At 37.3% G+C, this 21,342-nt stretch overlaps 1 protein-coding gene across 1 annotated transcript in view; it reads right to left on the reverse strand.

Moving 5' to 3' along the window:
- SCD5 (stearoyl-CoA desaturase 5) overlaps nucleotides 1-20,126 on the reverse strand; it is a 62,487-nt gene extending 42,361 nt beyond the window's left edge. Inside the window, exon 1 of the mRNA XM_074275495.1 lies at nucleotides 19,626-20,126. Coding sequence (XP_074131596.1) covers nucleotides 19,626-19,959 — 334 coding nt within the window. The 5' untranslated portion in view covers nucleotides 19,960-20,126. The remainder of the gene's footprint in view (nucleotides 1-19,625) is intronic.
- Between the last annotated feature and the right edge of the window lie 1,216 nt (nucleotides 20,127-21,342).

A 21,342-nucleotide genomic window follows, 5' to 3' on the forward strand; every position in this document is an offset into this window, starting at 1 on the left:
CCATTTTCTCTATTTAAAAATTTAATTTCAAGAAAAATCTTGTCTTGGCTCAATGCAGCAAAGAACTGGATCATAAACTATTTGTAGTCAAGGAAAGTCCCTTTCAGTAAAGCATGCCAACTGAGAAGAGCAGGATGAGAGATTACTTCAAAATACTAGACATCAGATTAATTTTACAGAAGAAACTAACCTTCAGAATGATTTAGGACTCTTATTAAATCAAGAATAGAAAGAAAGGGGTTAATTCAAGTATTGAAGTCATTTACCTTTAACTCAGGGATTCTTAATACATTTTTTTAAAAATTAAATTTCATTTTATCTTCATGAAATACTGCCTTCTTTCTCTCCCAGAAAAAGCAGAAAAACAGAATTGCTATTTTTGTTAATTTTTTTTTTGTAATTAAGCAAAACAAATACCTGTAGTTGATATTTTTGTAATGGCGTTTTTAAAAAATTCATAATCAAAGGAAATAATACATTTCAGTAAGAGGCTAGTGAAAATAAAGATTTCATTATTTTCCCATCCAGATTCAATTAACCCCCTGAAATCTATCATAAGCCCCAGGTTAAGAATTTCTGCTCTTGTGTGAAAAGAGGAGGCGGAGAGGAAAGAAGCCAGAATTTATTAAATATCTTTTATGTCCCCAGCACTATGCTAAATGCTTTACAAATATTATTTCATTTGAATCTCACAATTATTATCCCCACTTTGTAATTAAGGAAAATTGGACAGGCAGAGATACGAAAGGAGCTTTGAAGAAAAATGATAGAATCTTTACAACTTCCCAATCATCATTTTTTGTTGCCTTTTTGATCCAACAAGTTTCCACTTAGAGAATTACATCATAGTCATTTTATATGTTATTCTCTGATATATTTTTAAATTCCTTCTTCTCAAGTCCCCTTCATCAAACCAAAGAACTTCAGCTAGGTTTCATTCATTCATTTTTAATCAATAAACATTAATTAGATATAAATAACAGACAAAATCCAGCCCTGCTGAATAGGATGTAGACTATTCAGGAGGAACTAAGTAGTTTCCATTGTTTTGAGAACTGGACAATGATTGCAATCCTAGATTGGAGGCTGATGAAAGACGCTTTCATGTTGAAATGAAAGGCTATGTAAGTGCCTCTTTTCTGGACAAAGACCACACACTGCCATGTCCACTTTATTTTTTATCTTTCATCAGGCTTTCATCAAAGAATCTAAAACAAATGTATTTTAATCCACTATGACAGTAATTTATATCTGTGTTTATGTTCTTTGGATCCATGAAAAATCCATTATGATTTTATTACTTCTCCCCAAATTATTCTATTTTTTTAAAATTTTCAAGATTAGGCTTCAGTTAATTTTAACCTTTAAATGGCATTTGATTTAGCATAATTTTTATTGTTTTGTGGTCAATAAAGAATTTAATAGACTTTTTCTACATGTTTGTGAAGTTTTTATCCCTTAATACAAAGTCATTTTTTGTAAAGGCACCATGCACAACTGAGAAAAATGTATACTCCTTGCTATTTTCATTCAAAAATCACCAGTGAGCTATTATATGTAGCTTTTGAAATTCTCTTCAGGTCCTTAACGTGTTTACTGTTTATTTTTTAGATTTGTCTAGCTCTGAAAGGGGTATACTTAAGTACCCACAATTGTGGTTTTATTCATTGTTTTTTCCTACAACTTTTTTTAGTTCTTCCTTTAAAGAACGCTATCTCATCTCATTTCATATATGTGTATGTATATACATACATGTTGAAATCTTGTGTACATATCTGTATACCAGATTTCAATACATTACATATGGGTGTAATATATACATATATATGAGATATATTTGTAAAGTATTAAAAATCAACTCATTGTCTATGGTACCTTTCAGGAAAATGTAATTTTTCCTGTTTATATTAATTTTTTTTTGCTTTTGTCTTATCTGGGATCATGATTCCTACTCCCTGGTTTACTAAGTTCAGCTGAAACATGATAAATTTTACTCTAACCTTTATTCTAACTGTGTTAATCTTCACATTTTAACTGGGTTCTTTGTAAACAACGTATTGTTGGATAGCTTTCTAGTCAATTCTGCTATCATTTGTTTTATGGGTGAGTTCATCTCATTCACATTCATACTTATGATTGCTGGTTGCAGACTATATATTTATTTCTCCCTCTTTCTGTTCTAGCTTTCCTTCTAAACCCTCTTCATGATGCTTCCTCTGAGTTTAAGTTCTATTTTGCTTATGACTAATCTGACCTTGAATCTATCCCCCATCTTGGTCCCCTCCTTTCCCTTCTCCTTGTTTATTTCTGTTTCCCTGTTGTATGGAATGTATTTCTATAGCACAGCTCTGACCTACATTTCTTCTTATGCTGACAAAAATGAAAAGCCTCAGGGAGTAGGTTGTGGAACTTGGCAGAGTTGTTGAGAGTATTTCACAAAGCAGAATAAATATGTGCATACCCTACCCTATCTATGGCATCCATGGGAAAATGCACAACCCAGATCCTTTGTATCAATACATTTCATGATTTACTTCTTTTCACGGAGACAGTGTGATATAGGGGAATGGGATCTGTGTTTAGTCAAAGGCCTGCATTTGAATCCCAATTTGCCAATTGTGTGATCTTGAGGCAAGTCACTTAATCTGCTTTCCCAAAATCAATATTTGTTAAACATTTGTTAAAGCACCTACTATGTGTCAGGCATTGTGCTAAACCCCAGGAATAGAGGACCATTGAGGTCTCTTCAGTTCTAAACCTATAGTCCTCTGGTCCTATGACAGAAAACTTACTAAGAGCTTACTAAAATGCTTTTTTCATTTATTCATTCATCTATTTTACCAGTGAAAGTCATCTCTAAAGGAGATACAGGGGAAGAGCAATCATCATCACATGGCATCTCCTCCCATCTTGCCCCAAACCACTAATTGTTGTGTTGTCTTTGTGAGGCCTCTTTTATTGTAGAGTAGTATAGTATCATTAATTCACCCACTACAGATTGAATGATTTCTGCTGGGATTACTTTTAGAGTCTATTTACACCTTAAAGTAGTTTCAAAGAAAACAGAACTTTGGGTTTAAAACTTCTTTGGGAAAGGGGCAGAGAAGAATAACCTACTATGTACCAGGTGCTATGCTGAACACCTTTTACACATATTTGACAGAAAAGGGCACAAGAGAAAGTAAAGAGAAAAGGTGTGTGATCCTCTAATTGCCTGGGCTCTGGTGTCCCGTCTGCATCAATGGATGAAGATGTTGGCTTCCCTTGTAGAACAAGTGTGTGATCAACATCTTCTATAATTCTGCCATCCACTCTTTGAGGTATCCCTCCTGACTTCTTTTATAGACCTATTCTACAACCTCCCATGGTCAGTATAAATCTACTGTTATTCTAGTCACATAATTCTCTCTTCCCCCTAGCTAACAAGTCTCTTAGAGGCCCTAGACTACATCTCCCAAAATGCTTAGCTAGCCCCTGGAATCTCTCTCTCTCTCTCTCTCTCTCTCTCTCTCTCTCTCTCTCTCTCTCTCTCTCTCTCTCTCTCACACACACACACACACACACACCCCGTTCTGAGCCAGCAATTGTATTGACTTTTTTCAAATACTTACTATGTTAACAAAGAATTATATTATAGAACAAGACAAAATCACAGGATTCATCTGGAAGTCAAAAATCTCAGAGAAATCATGAAAAAAGTGACCAAGGAAAGGATCTAGTAGTATCATATCACAAATTATAATAAAAGTGATCATAATTTTTATGATGAGACTTAGAAGCAAACAAATAATATCAGAGTACCAAGAATACCAACTACTGGGATAAGGACTCACTAGCCAACAAAAATTGCTGGAAAAACTGGCAAGTGATTTGTCACAAATTATGTTTATAACAATATCTCATACTACAATATTAGATTCAGATCAATGTCTCATACCACAATAAGATCCAAATGGACTCATGTCCTAAATATTAAAGGCCACATCACAAAAAGGGAATGGAAAGAGATAATTTTGACAGCTGTGAATAGAAGAGCTCTTGACCAAACAAAAGTATAGAGATGGTCAGGGAATATTAAAATGGACAATGTTGATTAAATACAGCTAAAGATGTTTTGTTCAAAGAAAATCAATGTGCTTGAAATTAGATTGTTGCTGTTTAGTTGTTTCAATTATGTCTAACTCTTCATGACCTTATTTGGAATTTTTCTTGGCAAAGGTACCGAAGTAGTTTATTGTTTCCTTCTCCAGTTCATTTTACAGATGTGGAAGCTGAGGCAAACAGAGTATAAGCCAAGAACTAATAAGTCTCTGAGGCTATATTTGAACTCAGGTCTTCCTAACTCCAGCCCCAAGACTTTACTGCTCCACCTCGATGCTTTTTAAAATTAAAAGGGAAGCTGTTAAAACTGAGAAAAAACATCTTTGCAGAAAATTTCTCTGGCAAAGTTCTGATATTCAAAGGGAATATCAAAGGGATAATATGAAGATATAAGAATAAGAATTATCCAAAAGGTACATTATCAAAAATATGAATATATATACTTCTCAAAGGAAGAGTTTTTATTTGAGGTAGGGGAAAGCTATTGAACAGATTTGGGGTGGAATATCAATGAAAATTGTTTTTTAAAAATGGCAGAAGGAAGTTTAGAAAGAAACACCAACAAGAAGAGTATTGTTGGTACTGATCTTTAAATATATTTTGTTTTATTTATATATATATGTATATTATATGTGTGTATATATGTATATATATATGTGTGTGTATATATATATATTCTATATATACACCTATAGATACCAATATAATATATGGTATTTCTCCATATATAGATATGTGTAATACCTACTATTTAGTATATATATCTGCATCTATATCTATATATAAAACACATATATATACACATATATTAACATATATGCCAATATCAATATGATATACATATATATCACATGCTTGGGGTAGATATTCCTGTAACTCACTGATGAGTTGGAAGTTTGTCAGTTATATTCAACCCAGTTTAGCCCTGAGCTGTGGCCACTGGGCATGTTACAGTTTCTTGGAGCCACAGGTGAGAATTGGATGAGTCAGGTAGATGAGTAGCCCTGGAAAGGTCTCAGCAAACCTTCACACCAGAAGTGCACCCCAAACATTCCCAATTGTTATATAAAAAAAAAAAAAATATATATATATATATATATATATTGCTGTGTTATATTTAATATACAAATATAACAAATACATGTTTAGTATATATAACCAGGACTCCAGGGTAAACAAATCAAATGCTTATTTTTGTTTTATTTTTTTAAAGTTAACCTACCACCATAAATTATAAATACATATATTACATATAGCATATATTATATTATATATATACACAGTATTATGTGTTCACACTCTCATTTATGATCTTTTTTCTAGCCTTTTTATATGTTTATATTTATTGATGATTTCATAGTTCATAATTTTAAAACTCATTAAAATAACTTATTAATATAATATAATAATATTATTAATACTACCCCTGTCAGCTAACTCTCTAAGCCTCATAAAAAATATAAATCTAATTTTTTGCTGAATACCTGAGATTCCAATAGCAAGATATAGTACCCTCCCAAAATAATAAATAAATAGGTAGGCAGATAGATATTGATATATAGATATATAGATAGATAGATGGATGGATGGAGATGGATGGATGGATGGATGGATGGATGAATGAATAAACAAAAAAATATAGTTCCCATTGTGGACTACCTTTACTAACTCACACTTTAAAGTTGAGTCCCCCAGATGCAAGGTACTTTATAGGTGTGAACTTTTAAAATCATAGCTTATGAGCCTGATTTCAGAGAGGCCTGGAGAGACTGACATGAACTGATGCTGAGTGAAATGAGCAGGACCAGGAGATCATTATACACTTCAACAACAATACTATATGATGATCAATTCTGATGGACGTGGCCATCTTCAACAATGAGATGAACCAGATCAGTTCCAATAGAGCAGTAATGAACTGAACCAGCTACACCCAGCGAAAGAACTCTGGGAGATGACTATGAAACACTACATAGAATTCCCAATTCCTCTGTTTTTGTCCACCTGCATTTTTTATTTCCTTCACGGGATAATTGTACACTATTTCAGAGTCCAATTCTTTTTGTTCAGCAAAACAACTGTTTGGTCATGTATACATATATGGTATTTAATTTATACTTTAACATATTTAACATATATTGGTCGACCTGCCATGGGGGGAAGGGGAAAATTGGAACAAAAGGTTTGGCAATTGTCAGTGTTGTAAATTTAGCCATGCATATATCTGGTAAATAAAAACTATTAAAATTAAATTAAAAAAAAATGTTCAGATCTCCAAAAAAAAAAAGAAGTAGCTCATTGGCACAGTTAGCTCAAAACAAAAGCATTAATTAAAATGGTATAATATGAGCAACAATAATAGCAAAATGCTTCCCCATAAACATGGGGTACACTCTATTACAAATACACATAGGAAAAGTAAGCACATATATGGAGGACACAAGTAGAAAGGCATATATGACATAGGGAATCAATGCGACTTGGCAATTCACACCTCCAGTTCAACCAAGGTTTTTCTCTTGGAATGGTCTCACTGCTCTCCCTGGATGAATCATCCCTGCTCAGCAGCTCATTTGGCTTGACCCCTGAGTTGGCTCCTAGCTTCCTATTCTACTCTGTGCTGGAATCAGTGTCTTCATGGGCTATGTGCTGAAATCTTCTCTTCCCCCCCAGCTGCACTCCCCAAGAAATACAAAGAAAAGATGAACAACAGTTCCTCAACAGTCACAAAAAAAGCTGTCATATGTCTCCAGTGTAATGGCAATTACCTTTTATCCAGTGTCCAAAAATCCTATAATTCTCTCAACTTGAAATGCTTTTTGAAGGAGTAAAGAAGGGTCTATTGGCCCATCAAGGGCACACCCATCATAGTCTTGAATAAATAGGTCAAGATTTCATGTTTTTTTTACTGGATAGATTCCAGTCATTACACTTTTATGTGTGAATAGGCCACTCAAGATGACCATGTGAGGTCAGAAAAGGGCAAAGTGTAAAATGGGCTTTGTCCCACAGCCTACAAATGAAACAAAAAGACCCTCCTCCTTAACTATGCAGAGAAACTTAAAAATCTGATATCCTTGAGAGATCTATGGACTAAGACCACACAAAAACGACCAAATTACTAAGGTTCTTTTCAGACTGATGTTTGGGGGCAGGGAGTAGAGGGAGAAGAAAGATCCTGATCCTAAAAGAAGTAGGGGCAGGGAATATATGCCAGGAGGAGAGTAGTAGAGGACATAGTAAGAAAACAAAAAGCACAGAAAGAAGAAACTGAAAAAGCTAAAGTCTTGCTTCATAGCAAGATACTCATAGGGTATACCCCTGTTCTCTCCTCACTCAGCAGCATCATAACTAGACAAGCTGAGGCCCCAAGAAATACTTGCCATGTCATCAAGTCACCTGGTTATTTCTCCAAAGTCTATTCATGAAAATAAAATCAACTTTTCTAATCTATAAATTAAGCATTAGTGCTTCCTGCAGAGAATTTTTAGTTCTGTAGAAATATCTCTTTCATGGCAAAAGAAAAAAGATCCTAGCAATTCTAAAATAAGCTTCCATAGCTAGAAGGGTTATAAAGGAAGCAAAATCTATAGGGGTTTTTTTTGTTTATTTTTTGTATTTTGGGGTTTTTTGAGAGGGAGGGAGAGGAGGGAAAGAAGGAAGGAGGGAGGGAGAGAGAAAGAAAGGAAGGAAGAAAGGAAGGAAGGAAGGAAGGAAGGAAGGAAGGAAGGAAGGAAGGAAGGAAGGAAGGAAGGAAGGAAGGAAGGAAGGAAGGAAGGAAGGAAGGAAGGAAGGAAGGAAGGAAGGAAGGAAGGAAGGAAGGAAGGAAGGAAGGAAGGAAGGAAGGAAGGAAGGGAGGAAGGGAGGAAGGAAGAGAGAAAGGAAGGAAGGAAGGAAGGGAAGAAGGAAGGGAGGGTGATGACTCAGCTGTTGATGATTTTCTTGTCCTCTGAAAGATGCTAGGAATTCTACAAGGCAGAGATGAAAAAGGGAAAATTCCAAGCACAGAGATTAAATGCTATGTACAGACAACAGCAAATAAATCCCTGACTGGAGTATAGGGAATATAAAAGGGACTAATGTGTCTTGGAAAGAGGTCAGAGCCAGTCAGTGAATGCTGTAAATGACTATAAATGACAGAGAAATTTGTATTTTATCCTAGATGCAAGAAGCAACCACTGAAACCTCTTAAGCAAAGGAATTACATAGGTAGATCTGCACTTTAGAAATATCCACTTGGCAACTATGTGGAGGATAGATTGGAGACATCTAGTGTGAGCAATATCCTAAGATTTCCTCTCTTCCCATGCAAGTTCTAATAGTCTTCCTTGAAAGTTATTGAAATTGTTCCCTCAGGAGATTAGGGCTCAAGCCTCTAGAATAAATTCCTAGTCATCTGGGTACAAAACATCCAAAAAAGGAAAGCTGGAAGTCCCCCTCTAGTTTGGGAAAAGATAGGCTAAAGTGAATCTTGAATAACCTAGAATAAAACATAAATCGCAACCCTGAGAGACTGAGAAAATAAGGTACCTTCAACAAAATATATATTTTTAATATATTGAGTTTGAGATATCCATAGGATAATCAAGTAGAAATGTATAATAGGAGTTTTGTGAGCTCAAGAGAGAGGTAAGGGCTGATATGTAGATATGAAAGTCATCCATGATAATTGAGCTCATGAAAATTGACAAGATTACTGACAGAAAGTATAAAATGAATGGTTAGATGGAAGGATGGATAAATAGATGGATGGGCATCCAACTCATGAAAAAAACATTTATTTAATACTTTTTGTAAATCAAATAGTACTTACTATATACTGTGCTAAGCACTGGTATTACAAATAAAAGCAATCAAGTAACTACCTATTCTTCCATTAGAATGGAAATTTTCTTACATTTTCTCTCCCCAACTCCAGCTCTGAGAACAGAAATCAGATTATCAATGCCATTTTTTAAAAATTAATTTACTTTGACTTTGACGTCTTAAACATTCCTCCCTGATCATCAGTCCTCTATTTGTACTGTCTTCCTCCATTAGAAGGAAAGATTTCTTACATGTAAGTTTTGATGATATCACCCAATGACATTTCATAACATTAACACATGAAGCAAAAGTTGCCTTTCTATGCATCGGCTCACATGAGCTCACCAGATGCTTTTAATTCTTATTTATTATTTGATGGTATGTGTATTATGGGGTGATTGTGTTCCAGGTTTATAGAAATATACAAGTGCTATTTTTCTTACTATACTATGGCATCAAATATCTTAGTATTTTATAAGCTCTAGCTGACTAGTAAAAGTAAACACTTTAATGAGGGCTTATGAGCTATGAATGGAAGGAGACCCATAGAAGACAGAACCTAGGATAGCTTCTCTGAGAAGCCCATGCACACGTGAGATGCTCTGATATACCAGAGTGGGAAGAAAAGGGGAGGGGTGAGAGGAGAGGTAACCAGCCATCTCTGAAATGTAGCACAGACTTTGGCCAATCACATTTTTTACCTGTTTTCGTGAAGACGAAAAGGGAAGGAAGGAAAGGAGGAAATGGAGGCAAGATTTTATTTCATATAGACATATAATGTTATATCTTTAATAATAATTTGTAAAGGTCTTTCAAATATATTACCTCATTCATAGACCCTCACATTCACACATATATGAGTATATGTATTTTATTATTATTATCATTATATTATTGTATTGTATATTGCATGTTGAGACTATTCTAGTAGAATGACAAGCAGGGCTTTTTTTTTTTTTTTTTTTTTTTTTTAACATAGCTGTCTTTCCAAAAGATTGCAAACTTCTCGAGGGCAAACCCTGACTCTTTTGTCATCTTTGAATCCCCAATACCAAATTCAGTACCTGGCACTTTTATTTATTGGACTGGATTTGTAATTTTATAGGTATAAGGGATCCTAGAGAAGAAACCCTACCAATAGCAGTTAGGTGCCTGGGTGGAAGTCAGAAAGATCTCAGTTCAAATGCAGCCTCAGCCACTGACTAGAATTGTGGCTTATGAAAGTCATTTAACCTCTGTTTGCCTCAGTTTATTCATCTGAAAAATGGAGATAATAACAACCCCTAATACATAGGGTTATTGTAAAGATTAAATGAGATATATCTGTAAAGCACATAGTAGATTCTTAACAAATGCTTATTTCCTTCCTTCTTTCTTTCTTTCCTTTGTAGATCAGCAACTGGTGTGCAATTTATAGTCATAAGATTTCCTGGGCCACTGAAAAGTTAAGTGACTTGTCCAGGATGACATAGCTATGGTGTCAGTAGTGGGATTTGAACCCAGCTTCTTTGTGCTCTAGATCTAGCTCTCTATTCATTATATCCTACTATATCTCATGCAGTGAACCTGTGATAAATGCTTGTTGAATTCAATTGAATGCAAAAGTCCTTCTTGTGGTGACAAGGAACTTGAAATTGAATGGATGGGGAATGGCTGAATAAATTCTGGTATATGAATGTAATGGAGTATTATTGTTCTGTTAGAAATGATAAGCAAAAGGCAGCTAGGTGGCGCAGTGGATAAAGCACCAGCCCTGAAGTCAGGAGGACCTGAGTTCAAATCTGATCTCAGACCCTTAACACTGCCCAGCTGTGTGACCCTGGGCAAGTCACTTAACCCCAAGTGCCTCAGCAAAAAAAGAAAAGAAAAGAAAAGAAAAAGAAAGAAAGAAAAGAAATGATGATCAGGCTGATTTCAGAAAAACCTGGAAATACTTACATGAACTGATGCTAAGTGAAGTGAGCAAAACCAAGAGAACATTATACACAGTAATAATAAGATTATATGAGGATCAATTCTGGTGGACGTGGCTCTTTCCAACAATGAGGTGATTCAGGCCAGTTCCAATAGACTTGTAATGGAGAGAGCCATCTGTGTCCAGAGGAAGAACTATGGAGATTGAAAGTGGATCAAAGCATAGTATTTTCATTTTATTGTTGTTGTTGTTTGCTTGTTTGTTTTTTCTTTCTCGTGTTTTTTTCCCTTTTAATTTGATTTTCTTTTTGCATTACGATGACTATAGAAATATGTTTAGGAGAATTGCACGTTTAACCTGTATCAGATTGCTTAATGACTTGGAGAAGGGGTAGGGGGAGGGAGGAAAGAAGAAAAATTTGGAACAGAAGGTTTTGCTAAGGTAAATGTTGAAAATTATCTTTGCATGTATTTGGAAAAATAAAATACTATTAAAATATCATAAAAATTGAATGCAAAAATAGGAAACAATATATTCCTCCATACCATTCTTCCTCTGGCATGGACTGAATGCCCTTCACCATCTAGATTGCCTGGATACTCTCTAATCTATCAATCTTCTTTCTAAAATAAGGTACCCAGAAATCAACATAGTGCTCCAGGTATGGAACTGGCTGAATCAGGAGCCCTTCTTCCAGTTCTCTCACCTAAATCAAATGGGAAATAGAAATCTGAGAGGAAGTGAAGAAAAGCTGGGAAAATATTAGAATCAAAGTCAGGAAAATGAGTTCATTTACCACCAATTATATTTATCGTGTGTCTGTGCAAGTTGCTTCATTTATATATCTGTCTCAGTTTCTTCAACTGTAAATGAAGTTAATCTTTTCTTAGGGTTCTTTCTAACTCCAAGTTTATGATCTATGAGGTTTGCCATGAGCTCTTTGTGCTGATGACCTCTTATTCTTAAATATCTTAAAAGTTTTCTTTTTGTACTCCTAGAAGTGAAGAGATAAGACACAAGCAAAGACCCCAGAAGAGCTTTAGGTGGAGAGAGAATACAAAGAGAAAATTACAGGAAGATTAATTAAATGTGGATGCCAAATGTCAAAAGCAATGGCTCAGCTAACCTGTGACATAACTTTGCCTGACCGACATCTACCTTTAAAAAAAAATAATAATCTTAAAAGAACTATAAAAAACGAGTGTATTTTCCACCACTCTACCTGCAGTCTCCCCAAACAAAATCATTATTTACAGTAATCTATATGATTTTTTGAATCCTATCTAGATCAAGAGTTTGTAGCTTTACACAACTGGAGAGTGTCTTAACACAGACCAGAAGCAGTGCTTAGATTGTTTTTAAATGGGTCTTTTGTTTTAATTGCATGTTAAATGTTGTCCCAGTCCAGTGGTCAAGAAAGGATTCCAAGGACTTCAGCATAAAAAAAAAGTCCCCCACAATGCTCCCCTGTAGAGAACATGGCTACCAAGCCAGGTGACACATTGAAAAAACTTAAAGGAATTTGCCTTGCAAATTGGATCCTCTGCCTACATTTGATACATCTTAGTTTTCGGCTGCCAGGCTCAATCTGACATACCTAGTTTTTATAGTGGCTCTTGGCACAGAATGAGAAGGTTTTTAAGAGGAAAGTTCATTTCAGTTTTAAAGTGTAGAGAAAGTATCAAAATTGAGAACATAAAAGATGAAGAGAATATAGCTCTCCAGATTCTGATGATTCTCAACAAAATGCTCAGGATGAATTGAATCTCTAGAGAGGAACAAAAGGAAAAGGTAGTGGATAAGAATTTCACATTAGAAGACCATAGTTTGAATCCTGGCTTTTATACTCCTGATCTGTGCCCCCAAAGCTTCTTTAAACCTTGGATTCCTCCTCTGTAAAAAACAATGAAAGAAATTTTGTATTTCTTGCCTCATGGGTTGTAGTGAAGAAAATGCCTTATCAAAATTTCTATACTGTTGAGTCATTTCAGTCATGCCCAATTCTTCAGGACCCCATTTGGGTTTTCTTGATAATGATTGCCTTATCCTATTCTAACTCTTTTACAGATGGGGAAAACTGAGGCAAACAAGATTAAATGATTTGTTTAAGGTCACTCAGCTAGTAAGTACTTGTCTGAGGCCAGATTTGAACTCAGCAAAATAAGTATACCCGATTCCAAGCCCAGTGCTCTATCTATCTGCAGCAGCACCTCACTATCCCCAAAAACTTCTATGGGAGTCAAGAATTGTGGGTATTACTACTTTTTTTCCAAGTAGATGCTTGTGAGAACTACTGCCAAAGGCTTGTGTCCTTCATGCTTGGGATGCACTCTATCTCGTGGATTCTGTCAAGTACTACCTTCTACATAAAGCCGTTCCTGATCCCATCTCCTCCCTTTCCCCTCCCCAACCCAATTGCTAGAGCCTTTTCCCCTCCAGATTATCAGATATCTTTTATTTTGTGTGTGTATATATATATATATACATATATGTATACATATATTATATATAATATATCTTATATGTATATATATCTTATATATGTATATATATTTATATTATATATATACACACACATTCATCTCTATACTTATTGTTTCCCTCTGATAAAATGTAAACTCTTGTTTCTTTTTTTGTCTGAATCCCTTGATTCCAAGAACAGTTTGTCAAATGATTGTTTGAGCCTTGAGAGATTCCTCAATTATCCAAAGTAGTCCCTGTCAAGTAGAAAGAGCAATTAAGCCATATTCTTGAATCAATAGTCATTTATTGAGTATACTGTGTGAAATGCACCGTGAAAAGGAATGTACAGAAATAATTAAGTCAGGCACTTGCCTTCCATTACAGAAGGTGAGCTGTACAAAGATAATGATAACCAACAGTGTACTGATAAATGTTTAACTGCCCCTCTGGGGGGGGAAACATGCACACTACACATTTTAAAGCTTAATCTAAATTATTAACATTCTCTTAAGTCTAGAAAATCGACAAAACATCAAATTCAGATTTGTAACATTTGCTGATTTCTGACATATGAATGTTCACCCTGAAAATTTAACAATTGGTTCCCATGAGCTTTTTGAGCTGCATCCAGAACACCTTTAAATAACTCAAAAGAAGATGAATGTATGAGAGGTACAAGCAAAGGGCTATGAAGCTTGTAAGAAAGGTGAATTAAGCCATGAATGATCTAAAATCCATCATCTCTCCAAGCTTATTTAGATGGGACTTTCCTCATTGATAGAGATTGATTACTCAAAATTATATACTAGCATTAAAGGAGAATGTGTGGGATCCTAAGAGTCTTCTAGTTTCCAGTTTCAAAAAAGAAGAGAAGTGATTTTAGATTCTCCTGAAGTTTCCGAAGGGGAAAAAAAAAGAACCTGGGGAAAAGCTGGCACCTCCATGATGTCCCTATCCCTGATTTGCTACAGCTGAGACTTCAATGAATTTCACCTTGGATGAGCTATTTCTTGAGTTTTTCTTGGTTGGACTGCCAATGAGAGAACTCATTTACTCTGTCTTGTATGCTATATATTCTTAGCTGCTTGCCTTCTCTTATTTCTGTTTTGTTATCAGCTTGGATAGATGGTTTTATTTGTTGTTTCCTAAGTGTACTTTTTGTGGAACTGGAATTTGTTGGAAAAAAAAAAAAAAGAGTCAAACCTTGGGTATAAAACTCGAAGCACTCCTCCATTAAGAAATAGCAATCAGGAGTCCAGCTTAAATTTAAAAGTTATTTCCCTTGGACTAGAAATATTTAAAGGGAAAGAGTGACATAATTTTAGCTCAGTACCCTTTCTCTGAGAAAAAGAGGGTAGGCAGCCCCTGGCCCCATGATCCTGTTTCCCCTCCTGGCAGGAATCAAAGTCTATCTTGGAGATGGATGGATAGAAAAGTCACGTCTAGACAGACTTGTGTAAATACATATACCCTACCTAGGAAAAATATACAAATAGGCAGAAATTCAATTAATATATATGCTGGATCATAGGGATTAGAGACAAGGGTGGGTTGAGGTTAGACTTCATATATCAGAGCAAAAGCACAAAAACAAGAAACCAAAGAAGATATTCATGGAACGTTAAGTTCCATAGTTTATTTTCTTGACAGAGAATATTGAAAGACAACTTTATGGAGGTGGATGGAAAACAGATTTTGGAGGGTCTTAAAATGGCAGACATAGCTGTTTGGATTTTATACAACAGGCAGTAAGGAACCATTAATGGCCTTTAAATATTACCAGATCAATAAAATTAATTTGACAAGATGGACTAGGCCAATCTGGCAGGATGGATCACACCTATGGGCAAAAGAATCAGCTGTCTTATGGACATGTCTAATAGATTCCCCCTAAAGAAAGAGATTTAGAATGAGGACTAATCATTAGGCATTTGACCTAGGAAAAATTATGGAGTCAGTACCTGGAGATATTAGGGAAATGGAGAAAAAAGAAGAGAAGTAGTTTCATGACGTCATTTTATTCTTGGAGAAGTCCTTTCCTGTATTTTGTGGCTTGATTTTTTTATGAAAGAAGGAAAAGAAAGGAAATGAAAATATAGGGCAAATGTGCATAGTTTGTGTGTGCCCACTGTGCCCAGGAGAAGTATTATTTTTACATAAAATATCTACTCACAAAAATGATAATTCTCGATCTTAAAAATAACTATTTTTACTTAATAGTAAGGCAAAAGAAATAATTATTTTAGAGGTACTCACAAATTCATCAATTATAAAATGTCAGAAATTCATACATATACTTAGATCCTATACTCCCACCAATGCCCTCAATATCTGGGCATGTCCTTCCAGGAACCTGGCACAGAAGCATGTGAGGCAGGAAAATCATATTCTGAGGGTTCAGAAGAACTCACAGCTCTGGACTACAGGCTTTGATCCAACTGAGAAACATCTGCACTACAGCAGTTCTTCTTGGCTAACTGCTAATCCATTGGGCTTTGCTGCTCTCCAGCTGCCCAAATCTCTCCTACAAGAACATCTAGAAGTGCTATTAACTTACAATTATTCTTAAAAGAATATTTAGAAATTGTTACTCCTTAATTTGAATAGCATTTCCCTTTAAACTGGAGAATAGGAAGGAAGGGAAAAAAGGAAAGAGGAGAGGGGAGAGAGGAAGCTTTCCCATAATGAGAAGCAGGTTAGACAGAGTAACAAAGATCCTTTGTTACTAGTAACAAGACAATCCTTTAAAGATGAAATTTCCCTCCCATTTTTTCTACCTTCCCCAAAAAGGAGGTGATGCTTCTCCTGAGAGCATCTGATCCCACCCTTCAACAGTAACCTAGGTAGTATTTGATAGTAATAGATATATTGTTGATTTGGAGTCAGTGAATCTGGAGTCAAATTCTAGCTTTCCTATTTGCTACTTCTTTTTACCTATTCACTATTTCAATTTCCCCATTTGAAAATTGAAAAGGATGAAACCTCTAAGGCTCATCACAACTATAAATCTATGGTCTTGTGATCCCATGATCTCCTAAACCAATCTATTCTGTGCCTAGTTCGCAGTTTTTAATTCTAGGTTCAGCATTTTAGAAGACATTGATGAGGAGAATATCCAGAGGAGGGTGACAGAGTAGTGGAGAGCCTCAAATTCGTGTCATTAAAGCTTATATGAAGGAACTGATTGTATTTAATCTAAAGAAGAAAAGGTGTAAAAAAGCTATGCTCTAATACTTGCAGGGCTGTCTTGTGGAAGAAAGATTAGGCTTGACTTAGCCCCAGAGTAGAGCTGGGAGCAAGGGGTAGAGAGCACAGACAGATTTAAACCCGATGGTAAGAAAAAGCTTCCTTACAAACAGAACTATACAAAAAAATAGAACAAGCTACTTTGGGTTGGTAATGGTTTCCCTGTGTCTAAAAGACTTCCAGCAAAAACTGAAGGACCACTTGTAGGGGGCAAGGGGCAGGAATTCATTTGTGGACACAATCATATCGGATGTCTTCAGAGCCTTTCCAATTTTGAAATTCCACAATTCTGTGATTCTACAAGGACATAAAAAGGCTTTATCGACAGCTAGATCCAGGAAATGGCAGCCCGCACAGGGTACCCTTTGGCCCATTTGCCATCCAATTGCCACACCCTATGTGCCACTCAGGAGTTCTGTGAAGTAATGGGGAACCAAATCAATCAAGCCTCAAATTGAAAATAATCCTCCTCACAGAGGAAGGTAAAATGAATTCCCTGGCATATTTCCCTAGCAGAAGAGAGCAAAATATGTCTGTTGAAACAAATATCTCTCCACCTCAGCACAAGCCAGCTCTACTAGACAGACCCTATTTAGAACCCCAAATTTGTTCTGGGAAAGACAGTTTTTCAATGAGACATTCTCTATGGATTTCAATAACATGGTCCATAGGATGAGAAGACCTATATAAATGCAATATTGTTAAGTGCTCACGTCTCTCTGCTTTTTTTTTTCTCTAGCATTATTGCCAAAATAAATAAATAAAGAAAGCCCTAGAGAAAGGTATGCTGGATGTACAATTCACAAGTAACCTTCTAAAGTGATCATATTCTGCAGTTTACCTTATCATTTATCATTTAGAAATGACAAGAGAGGGAAATGAGACAGAGAAACAGAGACAGAGAGAGACAGAGAGACAGAGACAGAAACAGACAAAGACAAAAAGAGACAGAAGCAGAGACAGAGATAGAAGCAGAAGAGAGAGAGAGAGAGAGAGAGAGAGAGAGAGAGAGAGAGAGAGAGAACAATGGGAGAGAAAAAGATGGAAACATGCAGAGCCAAAGGGATAGAGATAGAGGTCATCGCGGACAAATTTTACAGCAACCTTAGAGAACAGACTGTCAAGGAAAGAACATAATAGAAGCCTTGCATGAATCCCAAAGCAAGGTAGGCTGCTGCCATTGATCTCTAAAACAACAAAACTCCTCTATCCTTTCCATTAACCCCAAAATCAAATACAAGCCCTTCTCTACAAATTGCCAGGGTCCTCAACATGTATTTTTTTAAATTCTATTTTCCTTGCTTTCTAGTGAGGGGAAGGGGAAGAGAGAAGGTGAAAGACAGAGACAGGGAGACAAAGGAAGACACACACAGAAGGACAGTGGATGGATTTCTGTTCAATGAAAAAATATAATGTAATTTTTAAAAAGAAAAGAAAAAAATACTTCTTTCAGAAACAGGGAGGAATGCCATTTCTCTCCTCCCCCCATTCTCATTCCACATAAGAATTTGCCAATCAGCCATTACCAAGCTATAATTCAAGACATTTAAGAGACTATTTAGGAAAAAATGTCTTCTCCTTTCCTTTTCCTTTTTTTTTTTTTTTTTTTTTTTTTTTTTTTGGAGGGGAGTGGAAGGCTGTTCATAGAAAAGGCTGCTTCCTCAGTCCTTTATAGATCACAGAAAGGGAAGAACAAAAACCAAGCTGGGTTACCTAGTTTAATTTTCCAGCTGAAGAAAGGATCTGTAGCTATTGCTTTCATCTTGGCTATTAGATTTTGCTCACCAACAGCAGAGGCCAAAATAAGCTTTCTAAGCCTGATGAAGGACTCCAAAGGAGAGGTTAGAGGTCATAGGTTGAAAAAAGATAGAAACAAAAATCCCCAAAGGAGTTCGGGAGTTTCAGCATCTCCTATCTCTGGGACCCAGCTCCATTGTTGGGAGGAAGGTGGTGAAGAGAGCCACAGGTGCCTCTCCAGGGAACTGGAGTCTGGGTCCAAGAGTGGGGAGCATGTGCATAATAAGTGTATTGTATTGTGAGAATGTGAATGAGCCTGGATTTTCACCAGGAAAAAAAAAAAAAACATAAAACAAAAAAAACTTCAGAGGCTAGAATTGCAAGCAAATAGCAAATGGGAGAGCAGAAACTGGGGGGTAGTACTGGAGGGAATGAGAGACAGTAGAGGGAAACAGACAAGGATGTTAGAAGAAAGATGGATGAGCTGTGCCAACGTATGTATGAGAATCAAGATTCAGTTCTGTTCTAAAGGAGGTGCTCCTCCCTCCATCCCCATCAAACACACACATACTACAGTCCTCCTCCTCATTAAGTACACAGTGTGAATATCTTTGCTGCCAGAAGGAGACTGAAATGCAAGAGAATAAGAGCAGAACTCTGGGCCCAAAGACACCCGCCCACAAGAAAGGAGAGACACAAACAATACTCCCTCAGAAACGCCCTAGAAATCCTGGATTAAGCCACACAAAACCTCAATTTCTTCATTACTGATTTTAAAACATGCAACATCATGCGACCCCAGAGACTCTCATCCCCATCTGCCAAAAAACTAGAAAACAGGCTTAGTCAGACAAAGGAAGAAATGAGGATTACCTAGAATGAAATAACTGCCTTGTTCCAAGAGACAAGCTGGGGTTAGGGAGCCACCAAAGAACAATGTAGGAAAATTTCTCTTGATCGAACTAGATTCAAGGTGGGGAAAGGGATGGCACAAATGGAGGATCTGCAAATCCCAGTCTTTGAACATTAAAAAAAAGGGGGGTGGGGTGGGGGTATGATAATATATTTTCTTAGCTGTGTGATTCTGGGCAAGTCATTTAACCCCAATTGCCTCAGGGGAAAAAAAAACGACAATGACATTTTTCACATTAGGAAGCTATTCTTCAACCCCTAAGGTTAGTAGGTGCTGAATGAAAAGCAAGGAAATCAGTTTCTTAATTGGCAAGCCCTTATTCATTGCTATTAGCCAGGTACTATATGCTAGTCACTGGGATTGCAGACCAAAGAAACCAGTCCCCCGGGAGGGAGGTCACGTACACATATGTAACACAGAGACAACGGGAGAGCTCCAACTTACCCCAGAGCAGAGTGAGCAGCTGGGCCTTAGGAATGAGGGTGAGGGAATACAGGGCCCCGAAATGAAGCAGGGCCATCAGGATGACATTCCTCCAGACTATACCCTGGCGGGCCTTCCGGCTATCTCCCTTCTGGGTTCCTTCCAGCGCTGTCCATTCTCTCAGGCTTTCTGTGCCTTTCCTGAGAAAAGCAGCCTTCTCGGGAGCCGGCCCCGAGCCTGCCCCCGGCCCCGAGCCAGCCCCCGGCCCCGCCATGCTCGGAGAGGGAGATAAGCCAGGAGTAACAGCAGCTCCGATGGCCCCCTCCGGCCTCTCAGTTGAGCTTTCGGGTGTCATTTTCTGGTTCAAATGGCCACGGCCATCTTCCCTCTTTTGGAGATGTCAAGACTTGCCTTTTTCTTTTGTATCCCCTTTAGATGGGGAAGGAGGGAGGGAAGGCAACCTCCCTATGAACACAAATCTTGGAGCTCAGCATCTGTTGCTAGTCTCCCATCCCTGCTGCTGCTGCTGCTGTTGCTGCTGCTGCAGCTGGGTCAAAGCTGAAATCTGCATAGTAACAGAGAAAAGGGGAGAGGAGGAGGGAGGGAAGGCAGGTGGGGAGCTGGGGGGAAGGGAGTTGTGGGAAGGGAAAAAAGAAAGAGAAGGGAGGAGAAGGAGGGATGAAGGAGAGGGGGGGATGAAGGAGAGGGAGGGATGAAGGAGAAGGGGGATGAAGGAGAGGGAGGGATGAAGGAGAAGGGGGGATGAAGGAGAGGGAGGGATGAAGGAGAGGGGGGATGAAGGAGAGGGAGGGATGAAGGAGAGGGGGGGATGAAGGAGAGGGAGGCAGGGAGCACACACCAAAAAGAAAGACCTAGATAGCTGTGGCCAATCAGGTGACATGTGATGCTCTTAAAGAGAAAGCAATTCGTTCTCATCACTGTGCATAGCTACCCAGAATTCAGAGGCACAAGCTTAGCCTGTGTGCCTATGAAACTCCCCTTACACCTTCAATTGCCTTCAACACCTCAGAGCCTTAAGGACAATGGAGTGACTTGAGATCAAGAGGATAGAGAGCAGGAAACTTAGGGTAGCGATCTTTGCCCAACGCCTGCCATTGACCAGTCAGTAGGATGGACGAGCATTTTAACACACACTTTCAATGAGATACGCCCAGCAGAGCATGGAATAGGATCCAAGTAGCAGTCTAATTCAAGTCTCTCCCTTTACAGATGAGGAAAGAGACGCCCAAAGAGAAGTAAGATAACCAAGGATCAGGGATGTGCTGGTAAATGTTTTATAACGAGATTTCTAAGGGTGGAGGGTGTGGAGGTGGTGCACAGACTGCAGGCAGGTCACACTTTTGAGTTTAATCTGCATTATTAATAATTTCTCCATTACTTTCTTAAATCTAGAAATCAACAAAACAACAAAACAAGACCTGATTTGCAGCATTTGACAATTTCCCAGATGTAAGTGCTCACATTGAAAATTTAGCCATTAGCTCTGTACAAGCCTGTACAAGCTGGCTCCGGGGCATTCCTGCCAAGATCCAGAGGTAATTGATAGCAGAGAGCTGAGCCCAGGTTCTCCAACCTCCAATCTTAAGCTTGCTCCATTGTGCAATAATGTTCCCTAAAAAACAGCATGGTTGATGCAAACATACCTCAGAGTTTTCAAAGACAAGACAAAAAGTGTCATACACACCAATATTTGTGGTAACAAAGAACTAGATGCAAA

This window comes from Sminthopsis crassicaudata, chromosome 6, assembly GCF_048593235.1.
Source record: "Sminthopsis crassicaudata isolate SCR6 chromosome 6, ASM4859323v1, whole genome shotgun sequence".
Classification (NCBI taxonomy): Eukaryota; Metazoa; Chordata; class Mammalia; order Dasyuromorphia; family Dasyuridae; genus Sminthopsis; species Sminthopsis crassicaudata.